Raw genomic sequence first — 24,430 nt, forward strand, 5'->3', positions numbered from 1 at the left:
TTAATTTTGCTGTGTTTAATAATATAATGCATAATTATTTCATTGTTCTGTCAGAAAATGTGTTGATTCAATATCGACACATTTTATAATGCACTAGGAATTATTAAAATTCATTTACATATTTACGGTATAGATACAACATGCCAATGCCGTGTGTTTACAAACGATATCGAATCGCGCTGAATAGAAACGTATTAAACTGAAATTGATCAACGTTTCACACAATACAATGGCGATAATATATAGAACATAAAAGAATATTAAAAAAGAAAATAAAGTATAACAACATTACTCAGTTAATAGCTATTACATATGAGAGACACTTGTCTATTGCATGCCATTATATAAAACAAATCACGTATGATTTATTTTTTGCAATTTTTTTTATATTTCTATATATAAAGAAATAATATTATAGACAAGATATCAAACATTAATAAAAATTAAAATTTAGTAAATTTGCTAAATAAAATTGATTACATTTGTTTATTATTAATTGTTAATAGTATTCTTAATTATTAATTATAAATCTATTAATTATTATTAATAGATTTCTAATAATATTAAGATAAATATTATTTAAAAATAATTATTTTTTTATTTACGTATAATTAATAATTTATTATAAAAAATAATTAACTAAACAAATATATTATATTTAATAGAGTAGATATTTTTACCGTGCACATATAAAGTTTGCTGCAAAAGAAAATAATAAATAAAAAAATTATATTATATGAAAATTTGCATATAGTACGGAAAAATTTATATTATCAAAATATATAAGCAAAAAAAGCGATAAATTCCTTTGCACGCATAAATATACGTAAAGCATGCTTTAATCTCCTTATATCTTTTATATAGAATAGCAGCAAAATTTATTTGCATGCATATTACTCATTTATCAAATTTACAGAATTTATTGAGGCAAACAAAGAATTCAATTGCTTATTAAATAATCAATTTCTTTCTTTCCTTTTCTTTTTAGTAATTTATATAGAATTATTTTTTGATAATCTACAATTAATTAAAACAAAAATATTAGCTTTTCTATATTATTCCAATACAAGTAGTCTGTTGGCTCTTTTTTCTTATGTGTGCTTCGAGTTCTAATAAAGAGCAAGTATATAATTGGAAACGACATTTCTTAAATATTTGTAGATTATATCCGGACTATAATAATTACAGTCTGGATTACAAATTTCTGATAATTAAATGCAATTATGGTGACACATTGATAAATTAGTTTAGTCTGCATGACTTTCATGTACGCCAAGATACAATAACGAGATTACCGCGATAGATTGTATCGCTTTACAGAAGTTTGATGGATATTTATGTTTAAGTTTCTTGTGCCAAAGTGAAAGATAATTAAGTCGATAAATATTTTTTTACATACATTAACTATTTATTTTCGATATGTTTCAGAATGCTTGTCAACTCAATTCTTTTTCTGACAGTCTGGATCAGTTCATCGATTGCGGAAGAATCGTCTTCTAGCGATGCTACGTCTAACAAACGGGCGCCTATGGGATTTCAGGGTATGCGCGAGAAAAAAAATCTGATCCCCACTTCGGCAGAACACAATAAATTGTCTCAAAGTACGGTAATGGATTTTCAAGTAAGCTACTTCTCTATTAAAAATTAATACAAAGAAAAAGCAGAAAAAGGAATTGTTTTATTTAACTCTTTAATGTTCTAAATTATTGTTGAGATATAAAATGTGTTAATTATAGGATATGCGCGATGATAAGGACTCGAACGCGCCCGATATTGAAGATAATCTTTTGCACGAGTTTGAGAAACGGGCACCAATGGGATTTCAGGGTATGAGGGGGAAGAAGGATTATTTGACGCCTGATTTCGAAGATTTCTACTTTCGTAACGAGAAAAAAGCACCGATGGGTTTTCAGGGTATGAGAGGCAAAAAAATTGTTTCGGAGGATGAATATTATAAACGAGCACCAATGGGATTTCAAGGAATGAGAGGAAAGAAGTCTTTGGAAGAGGTAAGCCCGAAAACATTCAATAATAATTAAGTTGTTAAATTATTACACTTGAAGGGAATTTAAGAGAATAAAACTAATTAATAATTCTTTTAAGTATTCTTTTGAAGTATGACGTCGTACACAAATGAATGTTATAAATTATAATCTACTTTTTGCTCTCTGAGTCTTCTATTCTAAATGGAAATATGTAATTAACTCATAAACATTTAATTACAACATTCTTTTATCATCCGCGAGCCTTTAAATATAATCATTTTTAATTAGAGATATTTACTTTGTTTAAAATTCTTAATGTTACTTATTATATTCTATTTTTCTGAAAATTGCATGTTTAAACAGGTGTTAGGTAAAGTTGAAAAAAAGGCCGCGATGAACTTTTATGGTACGAAGGAAAAAAAGACATACGTTTTCGAATATCCGGAAGATTACGAAAAGAGACTTCTCGCGATGGGATTTCAAGGTACTCGCGGCAAGTTGAAAGAATTTCCGGGCGAATGGGAGAAAAGGGCTCCCATGGGATTTCAAGGGATGAGAGGCAAGAAATCATTGCTCGACGAGATAGAAGAACTTGAGAAACGAACTATCATGGGTTTTCAGGTTATTTGCTCAATTGTGAAGTTATATATCTTATGGGAAAAGCAAAAATATACGTAAAATAGTATGGAACTTTGTTATAATCACGACAAAAAAATTAAATAATATATACTCTGTTTTTAAATAATAGTATAAAAATACACACAACAGAAAACAAAGAAATGTTCATTAATTATTTATTTAATTATCTTTCCAGGGCATGAGAGGCAAGAAAAATGCTTTTGAAAATTACGTCGATTATTACATGGATCCCGACATGGATTTTGACAAGAGGGCACCAATGGGGTTTCAAGGAATGAGGGGCAAAAAAGATTCCGATAAAAGAGCACCTATGGGTTTTCAAGGCATGAGAGGCAAGAGAAATACGGGACAAAGATTTAATACTGGCATGGACTTCGACACTCGATTATCAAATGGATATCAAGGTAATCAATATAATTTAAATATGATAAATAATAATCAAGAGAAGAGAGAGAAAGAAACATTTGTACAATATTCATTGATATACATCATTAATATTATTTTTTGTAATAAATTACACACACGCATACTATAATAATTAGAAATTTAAAAAAATAACTATTAATTGAGATCCGTTTATTTCGAAAGTTATGACAAAAGTTTCATAAATCTTGCAGTAATCAGTGTAATATATAAAATTAAATTTACATTATTAAAATATAGGATTTAACATAAGAAATTGTGAAGATAAAAATTTCACAAAAGTTCCTCTTTTTATACAAGATATTTACGAATTTTGAAAACACATTTGTTCAATATTCACTCGAAATAAAAGAATATCCACAAACGTGAATTTTATTATATTATAGTTGTCAATAAGAATAAGCAAATTGATTAGAATTTCTGCACTAGCTCGACAAAATATTTTCTCTCGTTTGCATCATGCACTGAAATATTTTATGAAATAGTTCAGTGCTTCCTCAATAGCACGACTAAACGATAATCAATAGAATCTATCATCCCCAGCGATTAGAACGCATAACGAAGGTTTTCCAAATATTTATTTTATTATTCATGTACCTCCGAGCCAAATTCTATATTGAAATAGCGGACAAGTTTTTTGTCTTGTTCCTTTTATCCGTCCCCTCATGCACGCCGTGAGCTCGAGATCGTCACATTCGTCCATATTATGTATTTCCCCGGAGCAGGAACGAGCAATAGAAGAAACGATCTAGCCTCGTGCCAGCTCGAAAAACGATCGCCCTTCCGATATTTCGACATGCGCGGTAAGAAAAATCCACGATGGGAATTACGGGGAATGTTTGTGGGGGTAAGAGGCAAAAAATGGGCGACAGCTCCGTACGAGGAGGACAGCCCGTTCATAAACGTGTTTGATAACACCGAAAGGATTGGCGTGGATGAGGATTCGCCAGCAATATTAGGTAATTCAATCAGCTGATCAGCCAATTGATATCAAACACTTATGTCACGATTCTCTCGACTTTCGCCTATCTTTCATACGTATTCTATTGGCTGAATAATTGTGCTTTTCTAATCATTATCGTACGGAACAGGCTTAAGATATAATGTGTTTGCGGAAAAAAAATAAAGAGAAATAAACGTTCTCTCTTCTCAGAAATATTTCTTAATATTTCTCCTAACATTATAATATATAATATAATATTATATCTATTATATCTATTCTCGGATAAATTTCTTGATATAAGCGGAATATTATAATTATTCTAAATCTTCTTATCCTGCATGTAACATGTAAAATATTTAAGTGTCATCCAATGGTCTCTCTGTAATATTTATCGATATGTTTTATTCCTGTTGAAACTTATTTACTCCTTTCAATTTTATATTTATACTACATTCTATAATTAATACTTGTGATTGTTCGTATTATCGTCTTATTTATTAAATGTCCGTTTACAAATTATTTCGTGTTATTGATGAAAATATTTTTCCTTGCGTACTGGATACCAAGTGACATTTAAAACAAAGCTTGCGGATTATCTTTCTAGCGACTACGAGACAATAGCGACGCAAGAGTCTGCTTTAAAAGTTTCTCTGCGGCATATTGTCGTCGAAAAGTTATTTACCATTGTGTATGTATACACGATTGCACGAAATAACGATAAAATTCTATATTCTGTTAACTTTGGGATGACAGTTTGACTGGTCATAAAGCCCAGTTATCTATCTACATATATTCACGATTCATTAATCTTGAAATGTTTCATCAATCCTGAGCTGTATAAATATTTTATCTCTCTCCACATTATATCACATTTAAATTTTTAATTAAAAAAAAATAATAACAAAGAATTAAAATAATAAATTTTTTAATATGTCATTCAAATTATCACAAATCGTTTATCTATAAGAGCATATAATTTCTTCGTGAATGTCACAATTTTATTTTAATGATGTGTCAGTGTCATAATATAAATATTTATTTATGAATATTAAATATATAATATATATATATATATATATATATATATATATATATATATATATATGTATGTATAACATCAATGTGTATTGCATTTTAAACGATAAATATATGTGAATCAGATAATATAATTAAGATAATATAATTAAGATTATTTTTCACCTAATAAATTTAGTGAACAATTTTATTAACAATGAGTTGTTCTTAAAATAAATTTTTTTTAAATATTTTTTGCAATAGTTTTGTATAATTACACTAAACAATTAAAATTAGAATGCGACTTTTTCCTGTCAAATATTTCAAAAGGATTATAAACCCCATGTTTTGCTTTATGTTTCAGATTCACAATAATGCAGCAGCCCTTAGAAATGATAACTGTTACGAAACATCTTCTCCAAATAATTAAACCGAGCTAAACCTAAATAACTGAATTTAAAAGTGAAAAAGAAAACATCTATTAATTATGATATATTATGAAAATGCTGTCGTCTATTAATTTATAGATCTCTTGGTTTGATAATAAAAAGCGTCGTTATTATTATTATTATTGTTTTATATACCGTAGGCCGATATCTTGATCTAGTCAATGATAATAAGATGGTTTGTTATATATACACTATATTTATTTATGTTTTGCCGCTAGTATAAAATTCAGAATTTATTGCATGTAATAGATGCAGGTCGCAAGCCGCAAATCGTAGATACATGCATATACTCAGAATATGTATACACGTGTGTATGTATGTTGCGATTTTACAAATAACTTTTTTTTTCTAATAAGAACCAGAGGAAATTAAATATGTACATAAATTGTCAGATATTTTTAATATTTAAAACATTGTTGAAATGTTTAAAAAAATATCATTTAAATATATAATATTCCCTTATATTTTGCTCCGATAATTATCGTCAAGATTATTTTCAGACAGGTTCCAAATAAATGTTTAAGATTAGTGAAAATATTATATAATTGTATATGATTATGATTGGATTATATTGAATATATTTTTCTGTCATATTGATCAATTAGAATTTAACATATAAAAATTTCGTTTAAGATTGGGATTTTATTTTAACAAAGTTAAAATAAAAAAATGTCTTTTTAGAAGTTGCTATTTAACATAATTACAAAAAGTCTTTCTTTGATTGCGCGTCTACGATTTGTATCTTGCGACTTATATATATTGTGAAAAAATACATTATAAGTATTAAAGTATAACGATGTAATTAACAGAATTAAATAAGTTAAAAATATATTTTGCCGGCTACGATTGTACACGCAAGCGAAGTCTTTCAAAGGATGCCTGCATCAGTATTATTATTAATTCGTACAGGGTGTAATGTAAAACGCAGTTATTGATAGTAGTGATATATTTTTGAATAAATTTAGGAAAAATTTAGATTTCTCAATGTTAAATATTGTTGTTCACTATATCAAGTTTTAAAATTAAAATTTTTAGTTGAAGTAATGTTACTTTTAAATTAATAACAAAGTAAGATTTTACATATGGTTAAAATTTCAGAAGCATCTACTTTCAAATATTAGGTAATTTTGTATTTAAATTAAAACATAAATAACACAATCTTAATGTTAAGAAAAAATCGATTCAGAGTTTATGAAAAAATCTCTACTGTTAATCTTTTATAAAACACCCTGTATAAGTCCAATGTATAGATGGCAAAAGATTTATTCTTAATTTATGGACATATATCAGAGCAATTATACGACAATATAATTTCACGTCCTCTACTTCGAAAAATAAAGAATATGGGGAGCAGGTGATGAGTAAGTTAAGATTGAATAATGTATAAATATCTAGTGTATCATGACACATAGATAGGAATTATATTTTTCTCTGAATGTTAATCGATAATGTTATTATAGATACACGATTATGTTCTCGATTATTGTCCATATCATTTAATTTTTGTCTTTGAATGAGAATTATGATGTTGAAGGGTGACCGTTCGTGTGGCCAACTGGTTGCGTTCAACAGAATAAAATTTAATTTTGTAGTTTTACTGAGATACTTTGCTCAGTTCTTATCTGAAATACTACGTTTCATGTTTAATTTTTACTTCTATATATATATTTTTGAAATATTAACAAGATATAATTATAATACTAATAAGAATATTAATAAATTTCTCTCTCTGGTGAAGAAATTAATTTCTAATCATGCAATATATGAAATTTATGTTGCCATGTATCTATGTTTGTTGCATATCTTGTTATAAAACAATAAATTGCTTCAGGCTCTAATGTTTCTATAGTCCACAATGTTTTATTCATGTCCTATCTTTAATTATGTTATAGATGTAGAAATGCGAAAGATTTTATGATTAAACCTGTAAAACTGAATTGGAAGTCGCAATATTCCTTCCATTTGGTGTATTGTAAATCTTACTGACTCCGTCAGAAGAATTGAGTGAGAAAGCTTACAAAACCTATAAACCTATTAAAACTATAACAAATATTACAAATTCTGATTGTAATTAGCATAAACAATAATCAATAAATGGCTGTCATGAATAATTTGTAACTACATATTTTCTAAACACATTATAAGTACCCATAAATTTATATTCATTTAGCACATAAATATATACATTATGCAGTTATATTTTTGCTAATTAAGAAGATAGTAAAAAAATGTTAATAAATATTATTAAAAAATTAAAAATGCGTCTTATTGGAAATTATGGTTTGAGAAAAATTCAAATAATAATGCGTTACAATTATAACAAATATAATGAAATTAATATATCTTTTCTGTAATAATTCTGAAAAAAAAATAAATTTTAATAAAAAAATAGCGTTTTGCTCTGTTTATCTATATGAAAAATTACACAATTATATTCAATATATTTCTTTAGAAAAATCATAAATTATTTAAAAATAATCTATTTAACGTATCATTTATCTAGTTTATTTGTTATTCGATTTTTAATAATTAAACTACAAATGTATGCAAATATATATTTTAAGCAATGAACAGAAACGTAAAAGCAAGATCATGATGTTTTATCGCGTAAAAAAATTTTTATTTTGTATCTATAAAATATTGTGTGTGTTGGTCTTTCTCTTTTAATTTTCTATTTATTTCTTATTTTTCAAAATAATTATATTTTTATAGTCGTGTAATATTACTACAAATATTTTTTAAACTCAATATCCCTCACAATCATCTGAGTCTTCAAATCTGCTATGTCCTTAATATCTTCTTTATAAAAAATATACCATTATAAAAAAGAAAATTTATACTATACCTATTATATCGTTGGACACGCAATATGTCGTAAAAGTACAACGAGATGCAACACATAGAATTTGCTGCCTGCAAAATGACATAAAAAAATTAATTATCTTTTAGATAAAATTTTTATGTATACTATTTAATCAAGATAAAACTTCTCTAAATATGGAGTTTGAATTATAAATATATACTTTATAAGATATATAATTTACTTGAAAAACCCATTATATCTGATCTGAAAAAATCGCTCAATTTCTGTCTCTTAAAATTTCGATTTAATATTCCGTAAAACTATTTTATTAAATAATCTCACAATTTATTTTTATAACACAATATTATTGTGAATAATTGCGTCTATTTCGCTCAATTATCTCTTTGTCGGCTTACTTGCGAATATTCTCGGAGCTCAGTCTTTGCTTCTTTACGGTACGACGCTCCCTGCACAAAAGAGGAAGAGGAACTCTGCAAAAATTGCGCGTGACACTTTTGGCGCTGAAATTGCCTTTCTCTGATTGGTCAATTGAACAAAGTATTTGTAGCGCCAAATAGAACGCGCAATCGATTCCTAAACAGAATGTTTCAACAAAATTTGAATAAAAAAGGCGCTATACATAGTCAACTTGACTCTAAATATATATCATAAGTAAGCTCGAAAGACGATAGGACAAAAGAATTTAATGACCGCTAATCTGATCTGAGAGAAAAATTGTTCGATATTGTCTCTTGAAATTCCAATATATGTCAATAATAGCTGTAGAGGCTCTCGCGCAGTTCCATGTTGCCATCTACGCGAGTGAATCGAATAGTAAGTTACATATATTCTACCCGGTCGATAAAGAGATCTATATTTTTTTCTTTAATTTTCGCTGCTCGAGGTTCGAGGTTGGGTTAGTTTAGCAGACGACGGGACGGACGGCTGGCCGTAGCAGACAGCGCATAGCTAGCGGCTAGCGTCGTTCGCGGGCACTTGTCAGCGAACGTTTGAATCGAAAGCTGAGACTCGCATTAAGTCAGGGTGTTTGTTGTTTGTACGAACGAGAGCGGAATCATCAGCGTGTTCGCGATGGATCCCGAGGCCTTCCTGGATATGGCCAATCAGGTCATCAAGCTGAAAATGTTCCCGTATTTCGACATAGCGCACTGCGTACTGTGCGCGCTGCATGTCAGGGAGGATCTGGGACCCGGTAAGCTCGCCGTTTCTAAATTTATAATGCTCTTTACGCGCGGAGATCTCTGAATGCCACGGACACTTTCGAGGGATATAGCTCCTCACGACCTCGCTTATTCCCGAAACGACGATCACGTCCCACGCTGCCGCGGTGTTTTATATTTACGGACGAGATCTCCCTGTTTTTTTCTCTATTTCTCTCTCTTCATCGAATCTTTCTCCGCGTAAGAGCGTGATATAATAACTGGCGCGAGATTTCTAAAAGATATACCGATGTTTTTCCTTTGTCCTATGTTGAGAGATAAAATCAGAACATATTCTAATGATAAATATTTCAACGGGCTTAAAATATGCCAGATGAATAACAACGAGAGATTCGTAGATCTTATATATTTTCCAAAGTTTCATGAAGCACGACTAATAGTTTTTTGCGATATTACATTGAGAGAGATATTTAATATCGATTCGTTTATAAATTATCTTGGCATATAGTGGATTGAACTATTATGACATTGCAATCGTGACTTCTTTTAAACATGTCTCAAATAACTGAATTATCAAACGTGAAAATTTTATCGTTTATGTAATATTATTCACAAGTTTATTATATATCATACATGTGATTAAATATTATAATTGTTATTGCATAAAGAAATATTTTAATATCTATTTATTTGAGAGAACATAAATAGAGAGAGAGAGAGAGAGAAAGGGAGAATATATGTATAAAAAATTGCACGATAAAAAAATTCATTATTTTTATTGTTTACTTATAATTTTGATAATCACTTATTAACGGATAATTTGATGGTATTTGATATCTATTGTATTTATAAATCTTTTATATTATTTATTGTCTTTTTTCTCTTATAATTATAATATTGTATTTGTATAAATGATTTATATATGATTTAAATATAAGATTTATCAAGTTAGTATATTATGTTAAAAAGGTGCATCTCAAAATTAAAATTGATCAGAATTAAAAGCTGATTTTATACTGCTCTTTGGCACAATTATCATAATTCTATCCCAAGGCAATAACACAGATAACCCAGCTGATCTATTTCAGTATGCACCTTGCCATACATATAGAGCTAACCAGACTATCCAAAATAAAGGCTCTTTCAAAAGCAGCTTCCCTAAAACATGCTAATTTATATTAAAAAACTTATTATTTATTTATTATTTCAATGTCTAAATTTCTTTATTACTAAAATTATTAGAAATAACGAAATAATTCCCATAGAATCAAAACAAACAAATACATGAATAAACTTATAGAGCAAATCAAAAAAATTAATAATCTAATAATAAGCACGTAAAAATCTTAATGGAAACTTTTAAATTAAAATAATGAAAAAAATGAAAATTGACAAGAATTGCAAATATATAAATAATAATAATCAAACAGTCAGCAGGTATTTTAATCAATTTCTCATATATCAGAAGCTAAAGTCAAATGACTTTATCTTCTGACTGTATTTTAATTAATTTTTCATATATCACTGAAGAGAGGATAGAAACATTTATTTATTGTAATTTACGATTTGCAGTTGTTTTTTTTCCCCATTTTTTCCATTATTTTATTTTAAAAGTTTCCGAAAACTTTCATATTTATTATTAAGCTATTTAATTTTTTGATTTGCGTGCTCTTTAAGCCTATTTATGTATATTTGTCAAAATTTATTAGCTTTTTATTTATAAAAAGAAGTTTTCTTATCTTATTGATTCAAAAAAATTAATTTTATACAATTTATTTCAGATAAAATAAAATTTCGCAACATTAATATCTCCTGATTTTAATATTTATTATTCTATTCATTTACTAATCTAATATTAACAAACACACATACACATATATTATATATTATATATAAATAAAGCGTCTTCTTTGACAAGAAATGGATTTGGAATTGTAATCATAGCATTATTTTTCAATAGCATTTTTGTTGAAAGAAATTCACGACACCGTTGAGTTTGTACATATATGAGATGTGTTATATGGACTTGTAAGGATTCTTTAATTGACTTATCTCTCAAACAGCATATATCTTTCTCTTTTCAACATTCCACAATATAAAATCTTATTTGAAATATACATCTAAAAAATTTACAATGAAATTATTTCCCAAAATAATATTTTGTACATTACAATTATTAAATTATAACATTTTAAAAATATGCTTTAGTTTTAGATAGTGTTTTCTTTTTCTATTTAAGATATCTGTGTATGTGTGTGAGTGTTATGAATAAGAAGAATGAATGAATAAGAAAATAAAAAAGACATCACAAATTAGAATTTTAAATATAATAAAATTTTCAAAAAATAATTTAATAATTGTAATAATATATACTTACGTTTGATTCAGGTGCACAAGCATTTTCTCGCAAGCATCCTTTGTCATGTTGGCTTTCTACAATGTTAGTTTGTTTTGCAAGCGGTATGCTATGCAATGGATTATTAGGGGAACCCATTCTTGCACCTCTGAAAAATACACCACAAGTGATAGTCGCAACTATTGTTTGGTTGGTAATGACTGTGTGTCTTTTTTTGTATAGTATTTTGTATTAATTATCTATTTACAGTTATACACACACACACACACACACACACACACACACACACATATATATATATATATATATGTTAATTTTGCAAAAATTAATCAAAGTAAACCATATAAATTTTTCAGGTATGTGATATTTTATACACCATTCGACATTGGTTATAAGGTTGCCAAATTTTTACCAGTAAAATTGATATGTGCTGCTATGAAGGAAATTTATAGGTAAGTAAATATCATATTTCTATACTTTTAGGATTGAACATTCCTTTTCCTTTTGCTTCTATACTTTATATGCTTATAGAAACTGTGTATATAAAAGAAATATAAAATTAAATAAGAAAATATAAAATTAAAAAAGAAAATATATAATTAAATAAAAATAATTTTAATTTAACATATAAATAAATTATCTACATATATACAATTATTTTATGTTGTTACAGGTGTAAAAAAGTATATGATGGCGTTACTCATGCAGGAAAACTTTATCCAAACGCATATCTTATTATGATATTGATTGGAACACTTAAAGGTTGGTTGGAAAACATTGTATATGTCAAAGTGTATATCATATATTATTTCCATGAAATTATTATATATATAAACGCATATTCTATAAAATCTAAAATTGTGTAAAAATTAACACAGCGTATAATTATGTATACATATAGGTAATGCAGCTGGATTTACAAAATTATTTGAGCGACTTATACGTGGTGTATGGACACCAACTGCAATGGAATTTATGCAACCTAGTTTGTATGTAAAATTCATAATTTGTATACAAAAATTATACTATACTTTATATAATTATATATATTTTTAACCGGCAAACAAATATAATAATATTAAATAATATATTTTATTTTACAGTCCTACTAAAGCATCTATGGTTGCATCGATTATCTTTGTGCTAGATAAGAAGACTGATCTCATTTCTGCACCTCATGCTCTTGTGTACTTTGGCATTGTTATTTTCTTCGTCTACTTCAAAGTAAATGTCTATATCGCGGATGTCTTCTAAATGTATATATTCAATATTGTAAAAACAAGATAAAATTGACAATAATATTATTTTCTAGTTATCTTCAATTTTGCTCGGCATTCATGATCCATTTGTGCCATTTGAAAATTTGTTCTGCGCATTGTTCTTGGGAGGAATTTGGGACTCATTGGCTAAATTATTGGGTCGTGGTCAAGCTAAAGACGAGAAAGCGGATACAAAGAAAACAAATTAAATAATGGTATGTAAAAGAGAAACACAATATTATATATTTTTGAATATTATAAAACTCGTATGTTACAAAATATAAATCGAATCTTATTTCTATTTTTTTAGAAGACGTATCATTATTTTGTATCACCATCCATTACTTAAAAAGTGATGAAATAAAACTATTTTAAGCTAGTCAGATAACACACGGGTTACATATGACTCTGGACAAATTATCAAATATTGAAAGAGTACAATAATTTAATATATATATATATACTTTAAGAGTGGAAATTCAGTTTTCAAAGAGTGTCTTATAAAAATATCAACAGTATTATATATTCAAAGTTTAATTAATGTTAAACTCTATAAATATTTGATATTCTATTCTTTATTTCTTTATTATTTACATGTATTCTCATATTAATGAAGAAATTTCGTTTTTACATGTAAAATTTTTATTAATAATTGTAAATATAAGATTATATATTATTTATCTTTAATCTGGATTTAAATTGATATTGTTAAAATTAATAAGATACACACAGATTTAATCAGCAAATACCAGAAATGTGTTCTTATTTGAAAATTTTGATAGTATCTCTTATGTAACTATTAATAATTGATTTGTTAAAATTTATCAAATTATTTTGTAGTACAATATGCAATTTTTAATATATTGTATAAATACATTTTAGGATATACTCCAGCAATTTGAAGTATGCATCTTAATGAATTATACTAAAATTTTATTTTATTTCATCATTATTTGATATTTATATAAAAGAGAAATGTATTTAAGGCAAATAATTAATTTCAATGTTAAATGATTGCACCATTTATATAAACACATGAATCACATAAGGCATTCAAACTTCAATAACATATACGTAAAAATGGACAGTGTGAGAAAAAATAGGTCTTTTATACAATTTTATTAAATTCAAATATTGATACTGTATATCATATAAGCGCGTTTGCTTTAATTCAATAACAGATATATGTACTTCTGCAATTAAGAGTATCCAATATTCTAATTGTGAAATGATTATACATTTTCATGTAATAAAATAGAATTTAAATTAAAAACTGTTATTTGTTTTATTATCTTGACATAAGGCTCTAATTATTTATTTATTATCCAACTTCAAAACTTATTTACATATGTATAAAATATTTATTTTTACAAATATCAATGATGACAAAATTTAGAATGACATCAATTATGACATTAATTAAGAAGCATTATTTACATATATATCTGTAAGTTTCTATGTAAATCTGTCCTCTTTTTCTATAAATACCTTTTTTATAAATACTTTTTTTTATAAATTAAAAGTTCTTATATAATAGAATTTTGGAGTAACGTTGATTTCATAATAATCTAAAAGTTTCAATATTCTAGTTTTAATCAACTTTAGATTATATGATAAATTGTTGCATTTTTTTTTCGACATTCTTCATATAATTTCTGTTTGATAACAAAAAGATTATATAGATTAATTATAAAAAAAAGGATATATATAACAAAGAAAACCATATGTTACCTAGTTTTTCATTTTATTAATATTTTATCAGCAAATTTATTAATTATCTGTGTATACAATTTATATCACTTATGTGTAAAAACCTAATTTTTTTAAATAATATAATTTAAACTAGAAATATTACTTGCGATTAATTCAATATCTCAATATTATTGAGATTTAATATCTACTATTTGTAGCAAATCCCTTATTTCTTTTGATCTTTGTTAGTAATAAACATTCCTTTAATGTTAAACCACAACTACAAGTTTCATTTTTACACATTACTTTACAATCGCTACAATTACAACAGCAGACTGAATTGCCATTCTGATCCATCAATTTAGACTCTAAAGTTTTTAATCGCGCTTTTGTTATTAAATTTTGTATTTCTTTCTCCAATTCCATAGCAGTTTCTATAAAAAATAAATCATGCTAATTCAATAATGATAATTACTTAACTTCTCTATTATGATCAATTTTACTTATGTCAACTGCTCGTAATTGGAAGGCTATGCTTTTCCCAAATAAATCAAAGGTATCTTCAGTTTTTCTTCTATTATTCACTTCTACAGAAATATCATCCATGCATGTGGAACAATCCTGTTACAAAAGATTTTATATTTTTCCCATCTTTCCTCTTGAGAAATTGACAATTTAGATAACTTGCTGTTATTCAGCATGTAAACCTTTTTTCCTTTGTCGACGCACATGTATTTTTGCTCCTACATAATATTAAATATTGAAAATATCTGTATGTATACTATTATTATATATTTTTTTCATATTTATTTCTAACATTAAACATATCCGTTTGCATTTCGTTCTCTGTCATAACATTGTTAATAATTTCTGTTGCTACATCAATTGTTTGAATTGCTTCAAAAGGAACAAGAGCATCTTGTGATTTCGAAACAGAATGGATTGTATCTCTGTGCTTAAAAAATATTATTGTAGTTTTATGTCGTAGTGTCTTATATGTTACATGAAATATATAATAGCAAATGACCTCAATTTTAAACATAATTCAATCTCTTGAAGTTCACATGTTCCACAGATATTATTTGAGCAAATTGCTTTATCTTCTGATTTCTCAAGAGATGAATGCAAAAGACTGTCTTGAGTACTGATATCATTAAATTTTAGCTTATTGCTGTCTTGCTGCAAATATAAATTTGCATATTTTCGTACCATAAACATAATATAAAAATAACGTATATCATTAAATATAAATGGAAATCACAATATTGGTTTTATAAGAGATTGTTATTTACGATTTTATAATTACTATTACAATATTATGTAAATATGGCAAACAAGGCTGTATAACAATTCCTTAAATAATTGTTTATTTTATATTATATCATATACCTTTTTAAAATCATTATAGAAAGATGTCGGCATATATGGAAAAAAGAGTACATGCATTCTTTCAAACCATTCTGCTTTTGGTACATACAATTTTTCACAAAATATAGCTGCAGTGATTTTTGATAGTTCATAACAGTATTCTTTCTTTACATTTGTAATTCTCTCAATGCAATCACATATCGTTAATCCAGGGATATTAATGGAGTTTTTTATTTTGTTGTATGCTTTATAACGTGACAATGTGTTATTGAATTCAAGATGAAATGGATTCCACAAACATTGATATTGTCCATAGAGTGCTATTAATTTTTCAGTATCTTTCCCAGTCCATACATTTGGCATTATTAAGGAATATAATTTATGTTAAATCAAATAGGTTAATTAACCTTTTCAACCACAGTATTATCTATGTCAAAATATAAATTCAAATACTGCTCATTTTGCTCTTAGATTATGTTAAGCTGATATTTCTTGGAAGATGTGTACTAATGCAAAATATGTCACAAATGTTACAGCAAGCTTATTCATTGTATTATTTGATTACAAATACACAAAAATTTAGAAGACATGAGAAAAGAATGAATGACACATAAAATGATTAAAAATAAATGAAAGTCTTCTGAGAGGAGATCGTATTAAGTTTCATTAAAACTTATTTCAGATATGTATGTCCTTATATTCATTTTCTTTTCACATATATCATACTATAGAAATATATAAATATAAATTATCTGTAAATATCTATCTGTAAATTTTTCTACAATTTTTTATAGTAATATCCTTTACAAGTATACAATACTTGATTTGTTATAATAGTTGTACATTTATTTTGATTTTATTGTTACAATTTTTGTTTTCTTTACCGGCAATTATAATTTTTTAATTCTAGTTTCATAAATATTGGTCGTTTTATTAAGTTCAGGCGGCTTAAATAGGAAAATATTTCGCTGCTATCTTTTGAATTTAATAGCATCATTTAAAAAATGACAAGCATTAGAATTGTTATATTACTATGTACTTCTAAAGCTACTATAATCAGTACTACATAATTTTACTGTATCATATGGCAAGTTTATCATAATTTATATATGATATATTCAATCATATATATATATATATATATATATATATATATATATATATATATAATATTTTATTATAAATTAATTTTATAGTGTGCAATTTCGTTCTAAAAGATGATATCTAATAAAATAACTAAAAAAATTTATACACAGACATATTGTGTAAGAATAGACATTGTTGATAAATCGATATTCAATTAATAATCAAATTAAACAATAAATGTTTTGTTTTCCCATTTAACAAAAATATACATTCTATCATTTGCATAAACAAACTTGAATAACTACTGAAATGTTATCTATAAATTATGTACATTGTGGTTTTTGTATATAACAATTGTGTATATATGTTTAGTGCGTGTATATATATATATATATATATATATATATATATATATATATATCTTATTCACGATTTTATTCTGTGTTAATCTCTATATCATATCTTACTGTTAAATTCATATGACTCACGCTATGAATGTATTTTTAAGAAGTAGTTTCAATTGTTGAAGACAATGTGGGTAGCTGCTGTGGAACAAAATTCACAACTTCATGGTATACAAGTTCTGTAAGCAAGAATGTCTGTTATTCATGATATAAAAAACATTTTGGATTAAAATAGAAAAGTAAAAAAGATCTGTGACCTTTCCATTTTTCAACTGGTAGGTCCATATCCTCAAAACTTTGATCATATGGTAGAGAAACAGGTTCATCAGTTGGATCTGCATATTGTGCAAGATATGGATGTGCTAAAGCCTGCTCAGCAGTGATCCTTTTTTCTGCATCCAATTCCAACATCAATTCCAACAAATCAATAGCTAAATAGAAATACAATTCGATTTACTCATTCAATACATATTTCCAACAAAACAAGCATTTTTCATTTACCTAAAGGATTAGCTCCACGAAATACGTCTTTAAAATTTTTTTTCTTCAGTGGCGGTAAACTCTGAATATAATTTCTGGCCTATAACAATAATTAAAAATTACAACAAAAATATCATAGCATTTGTGCGACTTAGATTCCGTACAATTTGTACTCCTATGCATTATAAGTACTGTATATTCCATTATATATTCTCTATACTTTTATGTCTATATAAACTCTTAAAAATTTTATAACTAAAAAATTTTATAATATAATAAATTTTTAGATTTTATATTTTAGCATCAAATACAAACTAGATATCAAATCAAAATGTATTTAAAAAACTACTTTTACAGAGAAAATATATTTTTTAGAAAACTACACATTTTCAGATAAAATCTAATATATACATTAAGTTACATAGAAAAAGACAAATTTACCTCTTGACTAGTAATTTTGCTTAATGTTTCCTCTGTGGGTGTGCCACAGAGTACTAACACTCGTGTTAGGTGATCAATGTCTGCTTATGGTTAAGGTATGTTTAAAAAGCAATATTAAAATTAGATGACAATTAAAACAATAATTTTAGTAATGCTAAACATACATCAAACCATTTTATAAATTAACTAAACCATATTTCCATAAATTGTAAGTTATTGTGTGCATCTAGAAGCTACATGTTTGTTATAAAGCAACATGAATTAATATTCAAATATTGAATACATGCAAAAGAAATAACAATATATACTCTTTAAATTTTTCTATGTTATAAATATAATAATTATAAACATATATATGTTTTATCCTTAATTAATTAATATATATATATATATATATATATATATATATATATATATATATATATATATATATATATATCCATATAAAATAAATATAAGTACAAATTATCAAAATGCAAAGGCGTTATTAGAATTTTGTATAAAATATTTTAAATTTAATTTATTGAATCTATCACACGAATTTACCAAGATATAATATTTATATTTATTTAACGTACTAATAAAATAAGAAAAAAGATATGATAAGAAAAAGAATGCAATTCGCATACTGGAATATATATAAACGTGCATAATTTCATGCTATATAATGATGAAGTAACCAGCGGAATAATTAAAACAACTTACCGATTCTGACGATATTTTTTTCATAAACTCGTCTCGTGGAGTACCCAAAATTTCCATAATTAAGTTCAATTGATGAATATCTGCTCTTGCTAAGGCTCCACTATATATTTCTCTTCAAAGACAATAATCCCTTTTATCAAATATTTTTTTCTTATTACATCTAAAAGCAATATGCTACAAACACATTTTAGTGTTATTAAAATTTTTATATACGAAATCTTTAATACATTTTATTCATATTCAATCTGCAGATAGCTTACAAGTGATGCAAAATGTAAGCAAGTAGCTTTCTAACAAGCATATTAAGCAGAATATGCTATATATTAGCTTTAACAGTTTAATGGGATATTAGGTACTATAGACCCTTAGCAAAAAGCATGTTTATTAAAAAATACTGCAGGCAAAATAGAGGGAAATATTTACCAAGGCTAATTAACATGATTTTGTGTTAAAAACATGAAATATAGTACAGCTATTATGATTTATGAGAAAAAATATTAACATGAAAAAATGAATTTAGTAACACAGCAAAACTTGTCAAGTACTTAAAGGATACGATCTGTTCCAGGAAATAGTGTTCTTCCAGTTAACAACTCGGCCATAATGCATCCTACTGACCAAATGTCAACTAAAAAAAAAAAAATATATATATATATATTACAGTGGCATATAATTTTGTATCTTTCTAATAAAATAAGGTAGAGAAAGAGAGAGAAAAGAAAGAAAGAGATAGAGAAAAGAAGAGAATGTCTTCCTACAATAACTTTTATCGATATAATTCTGACCTGTTTGATTGTAATGCATCCAATTCAGCATAATTTCGGGTGCTCTATACCATCTAGTGGCAACATAACCAGTCATCTCATTTTCTGTAGGCCTGGCTAAGCCAAAGTCCAATATTTTCAATTCACAATCCTCATTGACCGCTATGTTAGATGGTTTCAAATCCTATCAATTAGATTTATAAGAAACTGAGATTTTATTTTTATATTTTCTATGTAAACGCATGTTAGACATTATCATACTCTATGTATTATTCCTGCAGAGTGGATATACTTTAAGCCACGAAGTATTTGATAGACAAGAAATTGCACGTGATCATCAGAAAGCTTCTGTGTTCTGACAATATTATTGAGATCAGCGCCCATTAGATGTGTGACTAGATATCTGTGTAAATATATATAAATAATAAAATTGATATAGTAAAATAAAATTGATCTCTCATATGCCAAGTAATACCCACACATGTTGAAAATCTTCCAAAGATGATGACGGATGAAATACATCTAACAATCCTATCACCTACAATCATTGTATATATTTAAGACTGATTAGAAATGTAAGAAAATTCTCAATTGTATTTACCTACATTTTCATGATTCATGTGTTTTAGCATACGTAATTCCCTGTATGTGCGTTTTGCATGTACAGCTGACTGAAATGGCCTGGCTAATTTTTTAATTGCCACTTTTTGTCCAGTAGTTGTGTCGACGGCCGAACTAAAACGCACATACATCTTTTTTTATAAAAACAGCGTTTCTCTATCATTATGATAATATATCATAATAATGATATTACATTATAATTTGCAGAATAATCATCCAATTCTAAACAAATTTCAACATTTTTATGAAAAAAAAAAAAAAAAAAAGGAAAACTCGGACGAATCCAATTAATTTACGAAATAAAACTATGCATTTATTTGTCAATTGTTTCGTCATTTGACAAACAACATACGCTGTTCCAATTCATTCTATTTTCGCAAAAATGCAAGGAAACGCATGCGCGATCTCTCAGAATTAACGCATTTCCGGCAATAATTATAGCCGGGTTCTTCTTGCACGACACAGAATAATCATGCGACTACAATCCGGACAATCTCATCATTTTATGCTAGAAATATTGTAAATGTCAAGGTTGCGATCGAGGTTCACGATAGATGTAACGACAAATCTCTCATCCCAACAATTTTCACAGCTGTCATCCGAATGTCATCAGCTGACAAGCTGAAAAATCTGCAGCGTTTCTCAAGTTGAAAAACGCGGCAGATTTCAAGAAAACAAAACCGTCCAAAAGACGTCAATGAGATTAGAAGCATTTTCTAAAAGTTATTCTCCGAATGTTTTTCCTATTGAACATCTGGCAAAATGTTCAACTTAGAACGTATCGCCAAAATCTGTTCGCACGCGACAACGTATTATGCCAATTGTTATTATCACTTACCAGACTTGACCGTAAGCACCTGAGCCAACGGGAGTAAGCAATTGATATCGTTTCGGTACCTCCCATTCCGTCCTGTTGATCTCGATCTTATGAAACTGCGGCATGCTATACTTTCACGGTGTCCACTGTATTCGATCGACTAGTAAAAGGAAGTACGATGTGTAGCTTACGTTCACCACTTCAACGCAATTATCACACGTAACACTTCATTTCTAAATTAGCCGTACACTGTGTGTGACTGTGCGTATCACTACAAGTTTTTTACATATAGACATACTGATTGAAGCCAGATTACCAGATACATATGATCATGAATTTCCTGTTTCCATCTCCACTTCCCCTCTAACCTAACCTACACCTACGTCCTACTGATTGACGCCATAATGAGAATCGATAGAGAAAATCGAAAAGTGACATTCGAGAAACCGCGCGGCGAGCGAATAAAATTTGTATATGGATTATACTTTATATAATTATATAATTAGCTTACTCATAATTCTTGTTTATAATTATAAAAGTATTGTAATATAAAAAACTAAGAATAACACAAAATAAACATAAATAAAATATATCATCTATTACATTAACATATACACAAATATTGAGATGTCTATTTTAGCATCAGAATGCTAAAGGCACATTATGAAGAGGAAAAGAGTGCAGAAGGTGTAGCTAGAGAATGAACAGATCTGACTTTTGATTGATGTTGCGAGTTGTGCGCAAGACTTTAGTCTGATAACTGATTTCTGATCCGTAAAATCGTGTAACGTGTAACTATATCTCATTTTGCATTTCCCCTCATGTCCCGGCATTGACACACGTACAACAATTATAAAAATTACGAGTTACATCTTACCCTTTTGCATTGTCATCATTGCGACAGACGAGTATGGCCGAAAACAAGCCGATGGAGGAATTTGAGCCTTCCATCAAAAATGTGATCGAACAACGTTCCTTACGATGGATATTCGTGGGCGGCAAAGGCGGAGTTGGAAAAACAACTTGCAGGTACGCACGCATACCTTGGAAAAAAAATCATGTGTCAGCAAAACATTTCAATAGAGATATATAAATCAGTATAAATACGATGTAACATGTATATACATTTTATACGTAATTATCTTGACGTCATATAAATATTTGCTCTTTTTCTTTTTTTTAGATATAAAATTCTACACTGAAATAATTGGATTTTACTAAAGAAAATATAACTTATAAATCTGCTCTCATAAAATAATTGATTTGTTGAAATTAAAAAAAAAAAAAATTATATGGACTGATCTAATCTTCATTTTACAGTTGTTCTCTGGCAGTACAGTTATCCAAGATTAGAGAGAGTGTACTTATCATATCCACAGATCCAGCACATAATATTTCCGATGCATTTGATCAGAAATTTAGTAAGGTACCCACAAAAGTCAAGGGTTTCGATAACTTATTTGCCATGGAAATCGATCCTAATGTTGGTATTACAGAATTACCAGAGGAATATTTTGACAGCGAAGGAGGTTTGTTTTATATTTTAAAATAATATTACTTCTGCTCAATATCTTTATGAATCTTTAAATAAGAAAAGTTTTCTCATTAAAATGATTATTATATCCAACACAGTAAAATACAATAATATAATATGGATTATGGCAATTATAAATGACTGTTGCAATAATTGCTGCACAAAAAAATACTAAATTTAATATATAAATGTTTGGATTCTTCTTAAATATACTTCTGCAAGATATTATATTTAAAAAGTTTTGTTTCCATTATAGTTTCAGGAGGGGAAGCAATGAGATTAAGCAAAAATGTTATGCAAGAAATTGTTGGTGCGTTTCCTGGTATAGATGAGGCAATGAGCTATGCAGAAGTTATGAAGTAAATTTATATATTTATACATTTCTCACTTTTATAAAATATTAAAAGAACAATCTCTTTTTATGACTAACTAAAACTAGAAGATGTATCTTTGATTTTTTTATTCTTTATTAATTACCTTTCTATGTGTGATTGTTTTTAGACTTGTGAAAGGAATGAATTTCTCCGTTGTAGTATTTGATACTGCACCTACTGGACATACTCTAAGGCTACTATCATTTCCACAAGTAGTTGAAAAAGGATTGGGAAAATTAATGCGTTTGAAAATGAAGATTAGTCCTTTTATTACACAGGTTAGATACTTCATCCATGTCATACTTTGATTATTTGCAAATAATACATATTAATAAATGTATCGAGTTATATTCTCCAAATGATTTGAATTGAAAAAATTTTTATGTTCTAGATAAGTTCATTGTTGGGATTGGCAGAGTTCAATGTAGATACATTTTCCAATAAGATGGAGGAAATGCTTGCTGTTATTCGGCAAGTTAATGAACAATTTAGAAATCCCGATCAGACGACTTTTATATGTGTCTGCATAGCAGAATTTCTATCGCTATATGAAACGGAACGACTTGTACAAGAATTAACAAAATATGGTATTGACACTCATAATATCATAGTGAATCAACTGTTATTTTTGAAAGAAGGAGATAGCCCTTGTCGACTTTGTCTCGCAAGACATAAAATTCAAGACAAATATCTAGACCAGGTAATTAATTTTGGATTTGTATGTGATATTGCAATTTAGATTTTTTTTAATTTTCCAATGCAGTATTTTATATTTATTTCACTCAAATGCAAAATATATTTGTGTATAAAAGATGAAATTTCTATAAAATAAATTTCTTTTTCCTAAGATATTGGATCTTTATGAGGACTTCCACGTCACACGGCTTCCTTTACTAGAAAGGGAAGTGCGCGGAGCTCAACAGGTCAGGGAATTTTCGGAAAATCTTATTAAGCCATACAAGCCTTAGCATTTATGTAATTAATGATTAATAATACAATATACACTTTATAATTAATTCGAAGTTTTATACACTTGCAACTTCGCGCGTTGGAAATTTGTATAAAGAAAGCTGACTCTTTATTATGCCGCTC

The 24,430-nt window shown here is 27.4% G+C and overlaps 5 protein-coding genes and 1 long non-coding RNA gene across 9 annotated transcripts in view; 3 read left to right on the forward strand and 3 right to left on the reverse strand.

Annotated features, from left to right (window-relative positions):
* LOC126850522 (tachykinins) overlaps positions 1-7,564 on the forward strand; it is a 48,931-nt gene extending 41,367 nt beyond the window's left edge. The window contains exons 2-7 of one of the 2 annotated variants that reach the window (XM_050593642.1): positions 1,429-1,621; positions 1,737-2,009; positions 2,349-2,606; positions 2,800-3,028; positions 3,773-4,006; positions 5,369-7,564. In XM_050593642.1, the coding sequence (XP_050449599.1) occupies positions 1,430-1,621; positions 1,737-2,009; positions 2,349-2,606; positions 2,800-3,028; positions 3,773-4,006; positions 5,369-5,379 (1,197 nt within the window). In that variant the 5' untranslated portion in view covers position 1,429 and the 3' untranslated portion in view covers positions 5,380-7,564. The remainder of the gene's footprint in view (positions 1-1,428; positions 1,622-1,736; positions 2,010-2,348; positions 2,607-2,799; positions 3,029-3,772; positions 4,007-5,368) is intronic. The other variant, XM_050593643.1, reaches the window with a different exon arrangement.
* LOC126850555 (uncharacterized) overlaps positions 1-8,737 on the reverse strand; it is a 50,040-nt gene extending 41,303 nt beyond the window's left edge. Inside the window, exons 1-2 of the long non-coding RNA XR_007687555.1 lie at positions 8,673-8,737; positions 8,299-8,366 (exon numbers count right to left, since the gene is read on the reverse strand). This is a non-coding gene — a long non-coding RNA (uncharacterized LOC126850555). The remainder of the gene's footprint in view (positions 1-8,298; positions 8,367-8,672) is intronic.
* Positions 8,738-9,169: 432 nt separating this feature from the next.
* LOC126850535 (trimeric intracellular cation channel type 1B.1) lies at positions 9,170-14,343 on the forward strand. 2 transcript variants are annotated; one of them, XM_050593664.1, is made up of 8 exons: positions 9,170-9,469; positions 11,826-11,982; positions 12,150-12,245; positions 12,467-12,555; positions 12,695-12,782; positions 12,897-13,017; positions 13,106-13,267; positions 13,935-14,343. In XM_050593664.1, exons 1-7 carry the CDS (start codon positions 9,349-9,351, stop codon positions 13,259-13,261), a joined length of 828 nt encoding a protein of 275 aa, XP_050449621.1. In that variant the 5' UTR covers positions 9,170-9,348; the 3' UTR covers positions 13,262-13,267; positions 13,935-14,343. The 2 variants fall into 2 exon arrangements, with proteins under 2 accessions (XP_050449621.1, XP_050449620.1); XM_050593663.1 differs by lacking the exon at positions 13,935-14,343 and adding an exon at positions 13,363-13,928.
* Positions 14,344-14,779: 436 nt separating this feature from the next.
* On the reverse strand, positions 14,780-17,282 carry LOC126850572 (uncharacterized). The gene is made up of 2 exons (XM_050593715.1): positions 16,128-17,282; positions 14,780-15,197 (listed from the first exon to the last, which is right to left on the reverse strand). Exons 1-2 carry the CDS (start codon positions 16,473-16,475, stop codon positions 14,943-14,945), a joined length of 603 nt encoding a protein of 200 aa, XP_050449672.1. The 5' UTR covers positions 16,476-17,282; the 3' UTR covers positions 14,780-14,942.
* Positions 17,283-17,288: 6 nt separating this feature from the next.
* LOC126850525 (mitogen-activated protein kinase p38b-like) lies at positions 17,289-21,825 on the reverse strand. Of its 2 annotated transcripts, none has more exons than XM_050593647.1 (10): positions 21,452-21,825; positions 20,598-20,727; positions 20,472-20,530; positions 20,254-20,395; positions 20,014-20,176; positions 19,785-19,856; positions 18,524-18,603; positions 18,104-18,182; positions 17,860-18,033; positions 17,289-17,781 (listed from the first exon to the last, which is right to left on the reverse strand). In XM_050593647.1, exons 1-10 carry the CDS (start codon positions 21,553-21,555, stop codon positions 17,702-17,704), a joined length of 1,083 nt encoding a protein of 360 aa, XP_050449604.1. In that variant the 5' UTR covers positions 21,556-21,825; the 3' UTR covers positions 17,289-17,701. The 2 variants fall into 2 exon arrangements, with proteins under 2 accessions (XP_050449604.1, XP_050449603.1); XM_050593646.1 differs by lacking the exon at positions 18,524-18,603 and adding an exon at positions 19,229-19,308 and having other exon boundaries at positions 17,290-17,781; positions 21,452-21,822.
* Positions 21,826-22,101: 276 nt separating this feature from the next.
* Positions 22,102-24,354, forward strand: LOC126850529 (ATPase ASNA1 homolog). Its single transcript, XM_050593650.1, has 6 exons — positions 22,102-22,459; positions 22,751-22,959; positions 23,221-23,323; positions 23,466-23,616; positions 23,730-24,038; positions 24,187-24,354. The coding sequence occupies exons 1-6, from the start codon at positions 22,341-22,343 to the stop codon at positions 24,304-24,306; spliced, it is 1,011 nt and encodes a 336-aa protein (XP_050449607.1). The 5' UTR covers positions 22,102-22,340; the 3' UTR covers positions 24,307-24,354.
* The last annotated feature ends 76 nt before the right edge of the window (positions 24,355-24,430 follow it).

The sequence above is a fragment of the Cataglyphis hispanica genome, chromosome 6 (genome assembly GCF_021464435.1).
Source record: "Cataglyphis hispanica isolate Lineage 1 chromosome 6, ULB_Chis1_1.0, whole genome shotgun sequence".
Lineage (NCBI taxonomy): Eukaryota > Metazoa > Arthropoda > Insecta > Hymenoptera > Formicidae > Cataglyphis > Cataglyphis hispanica.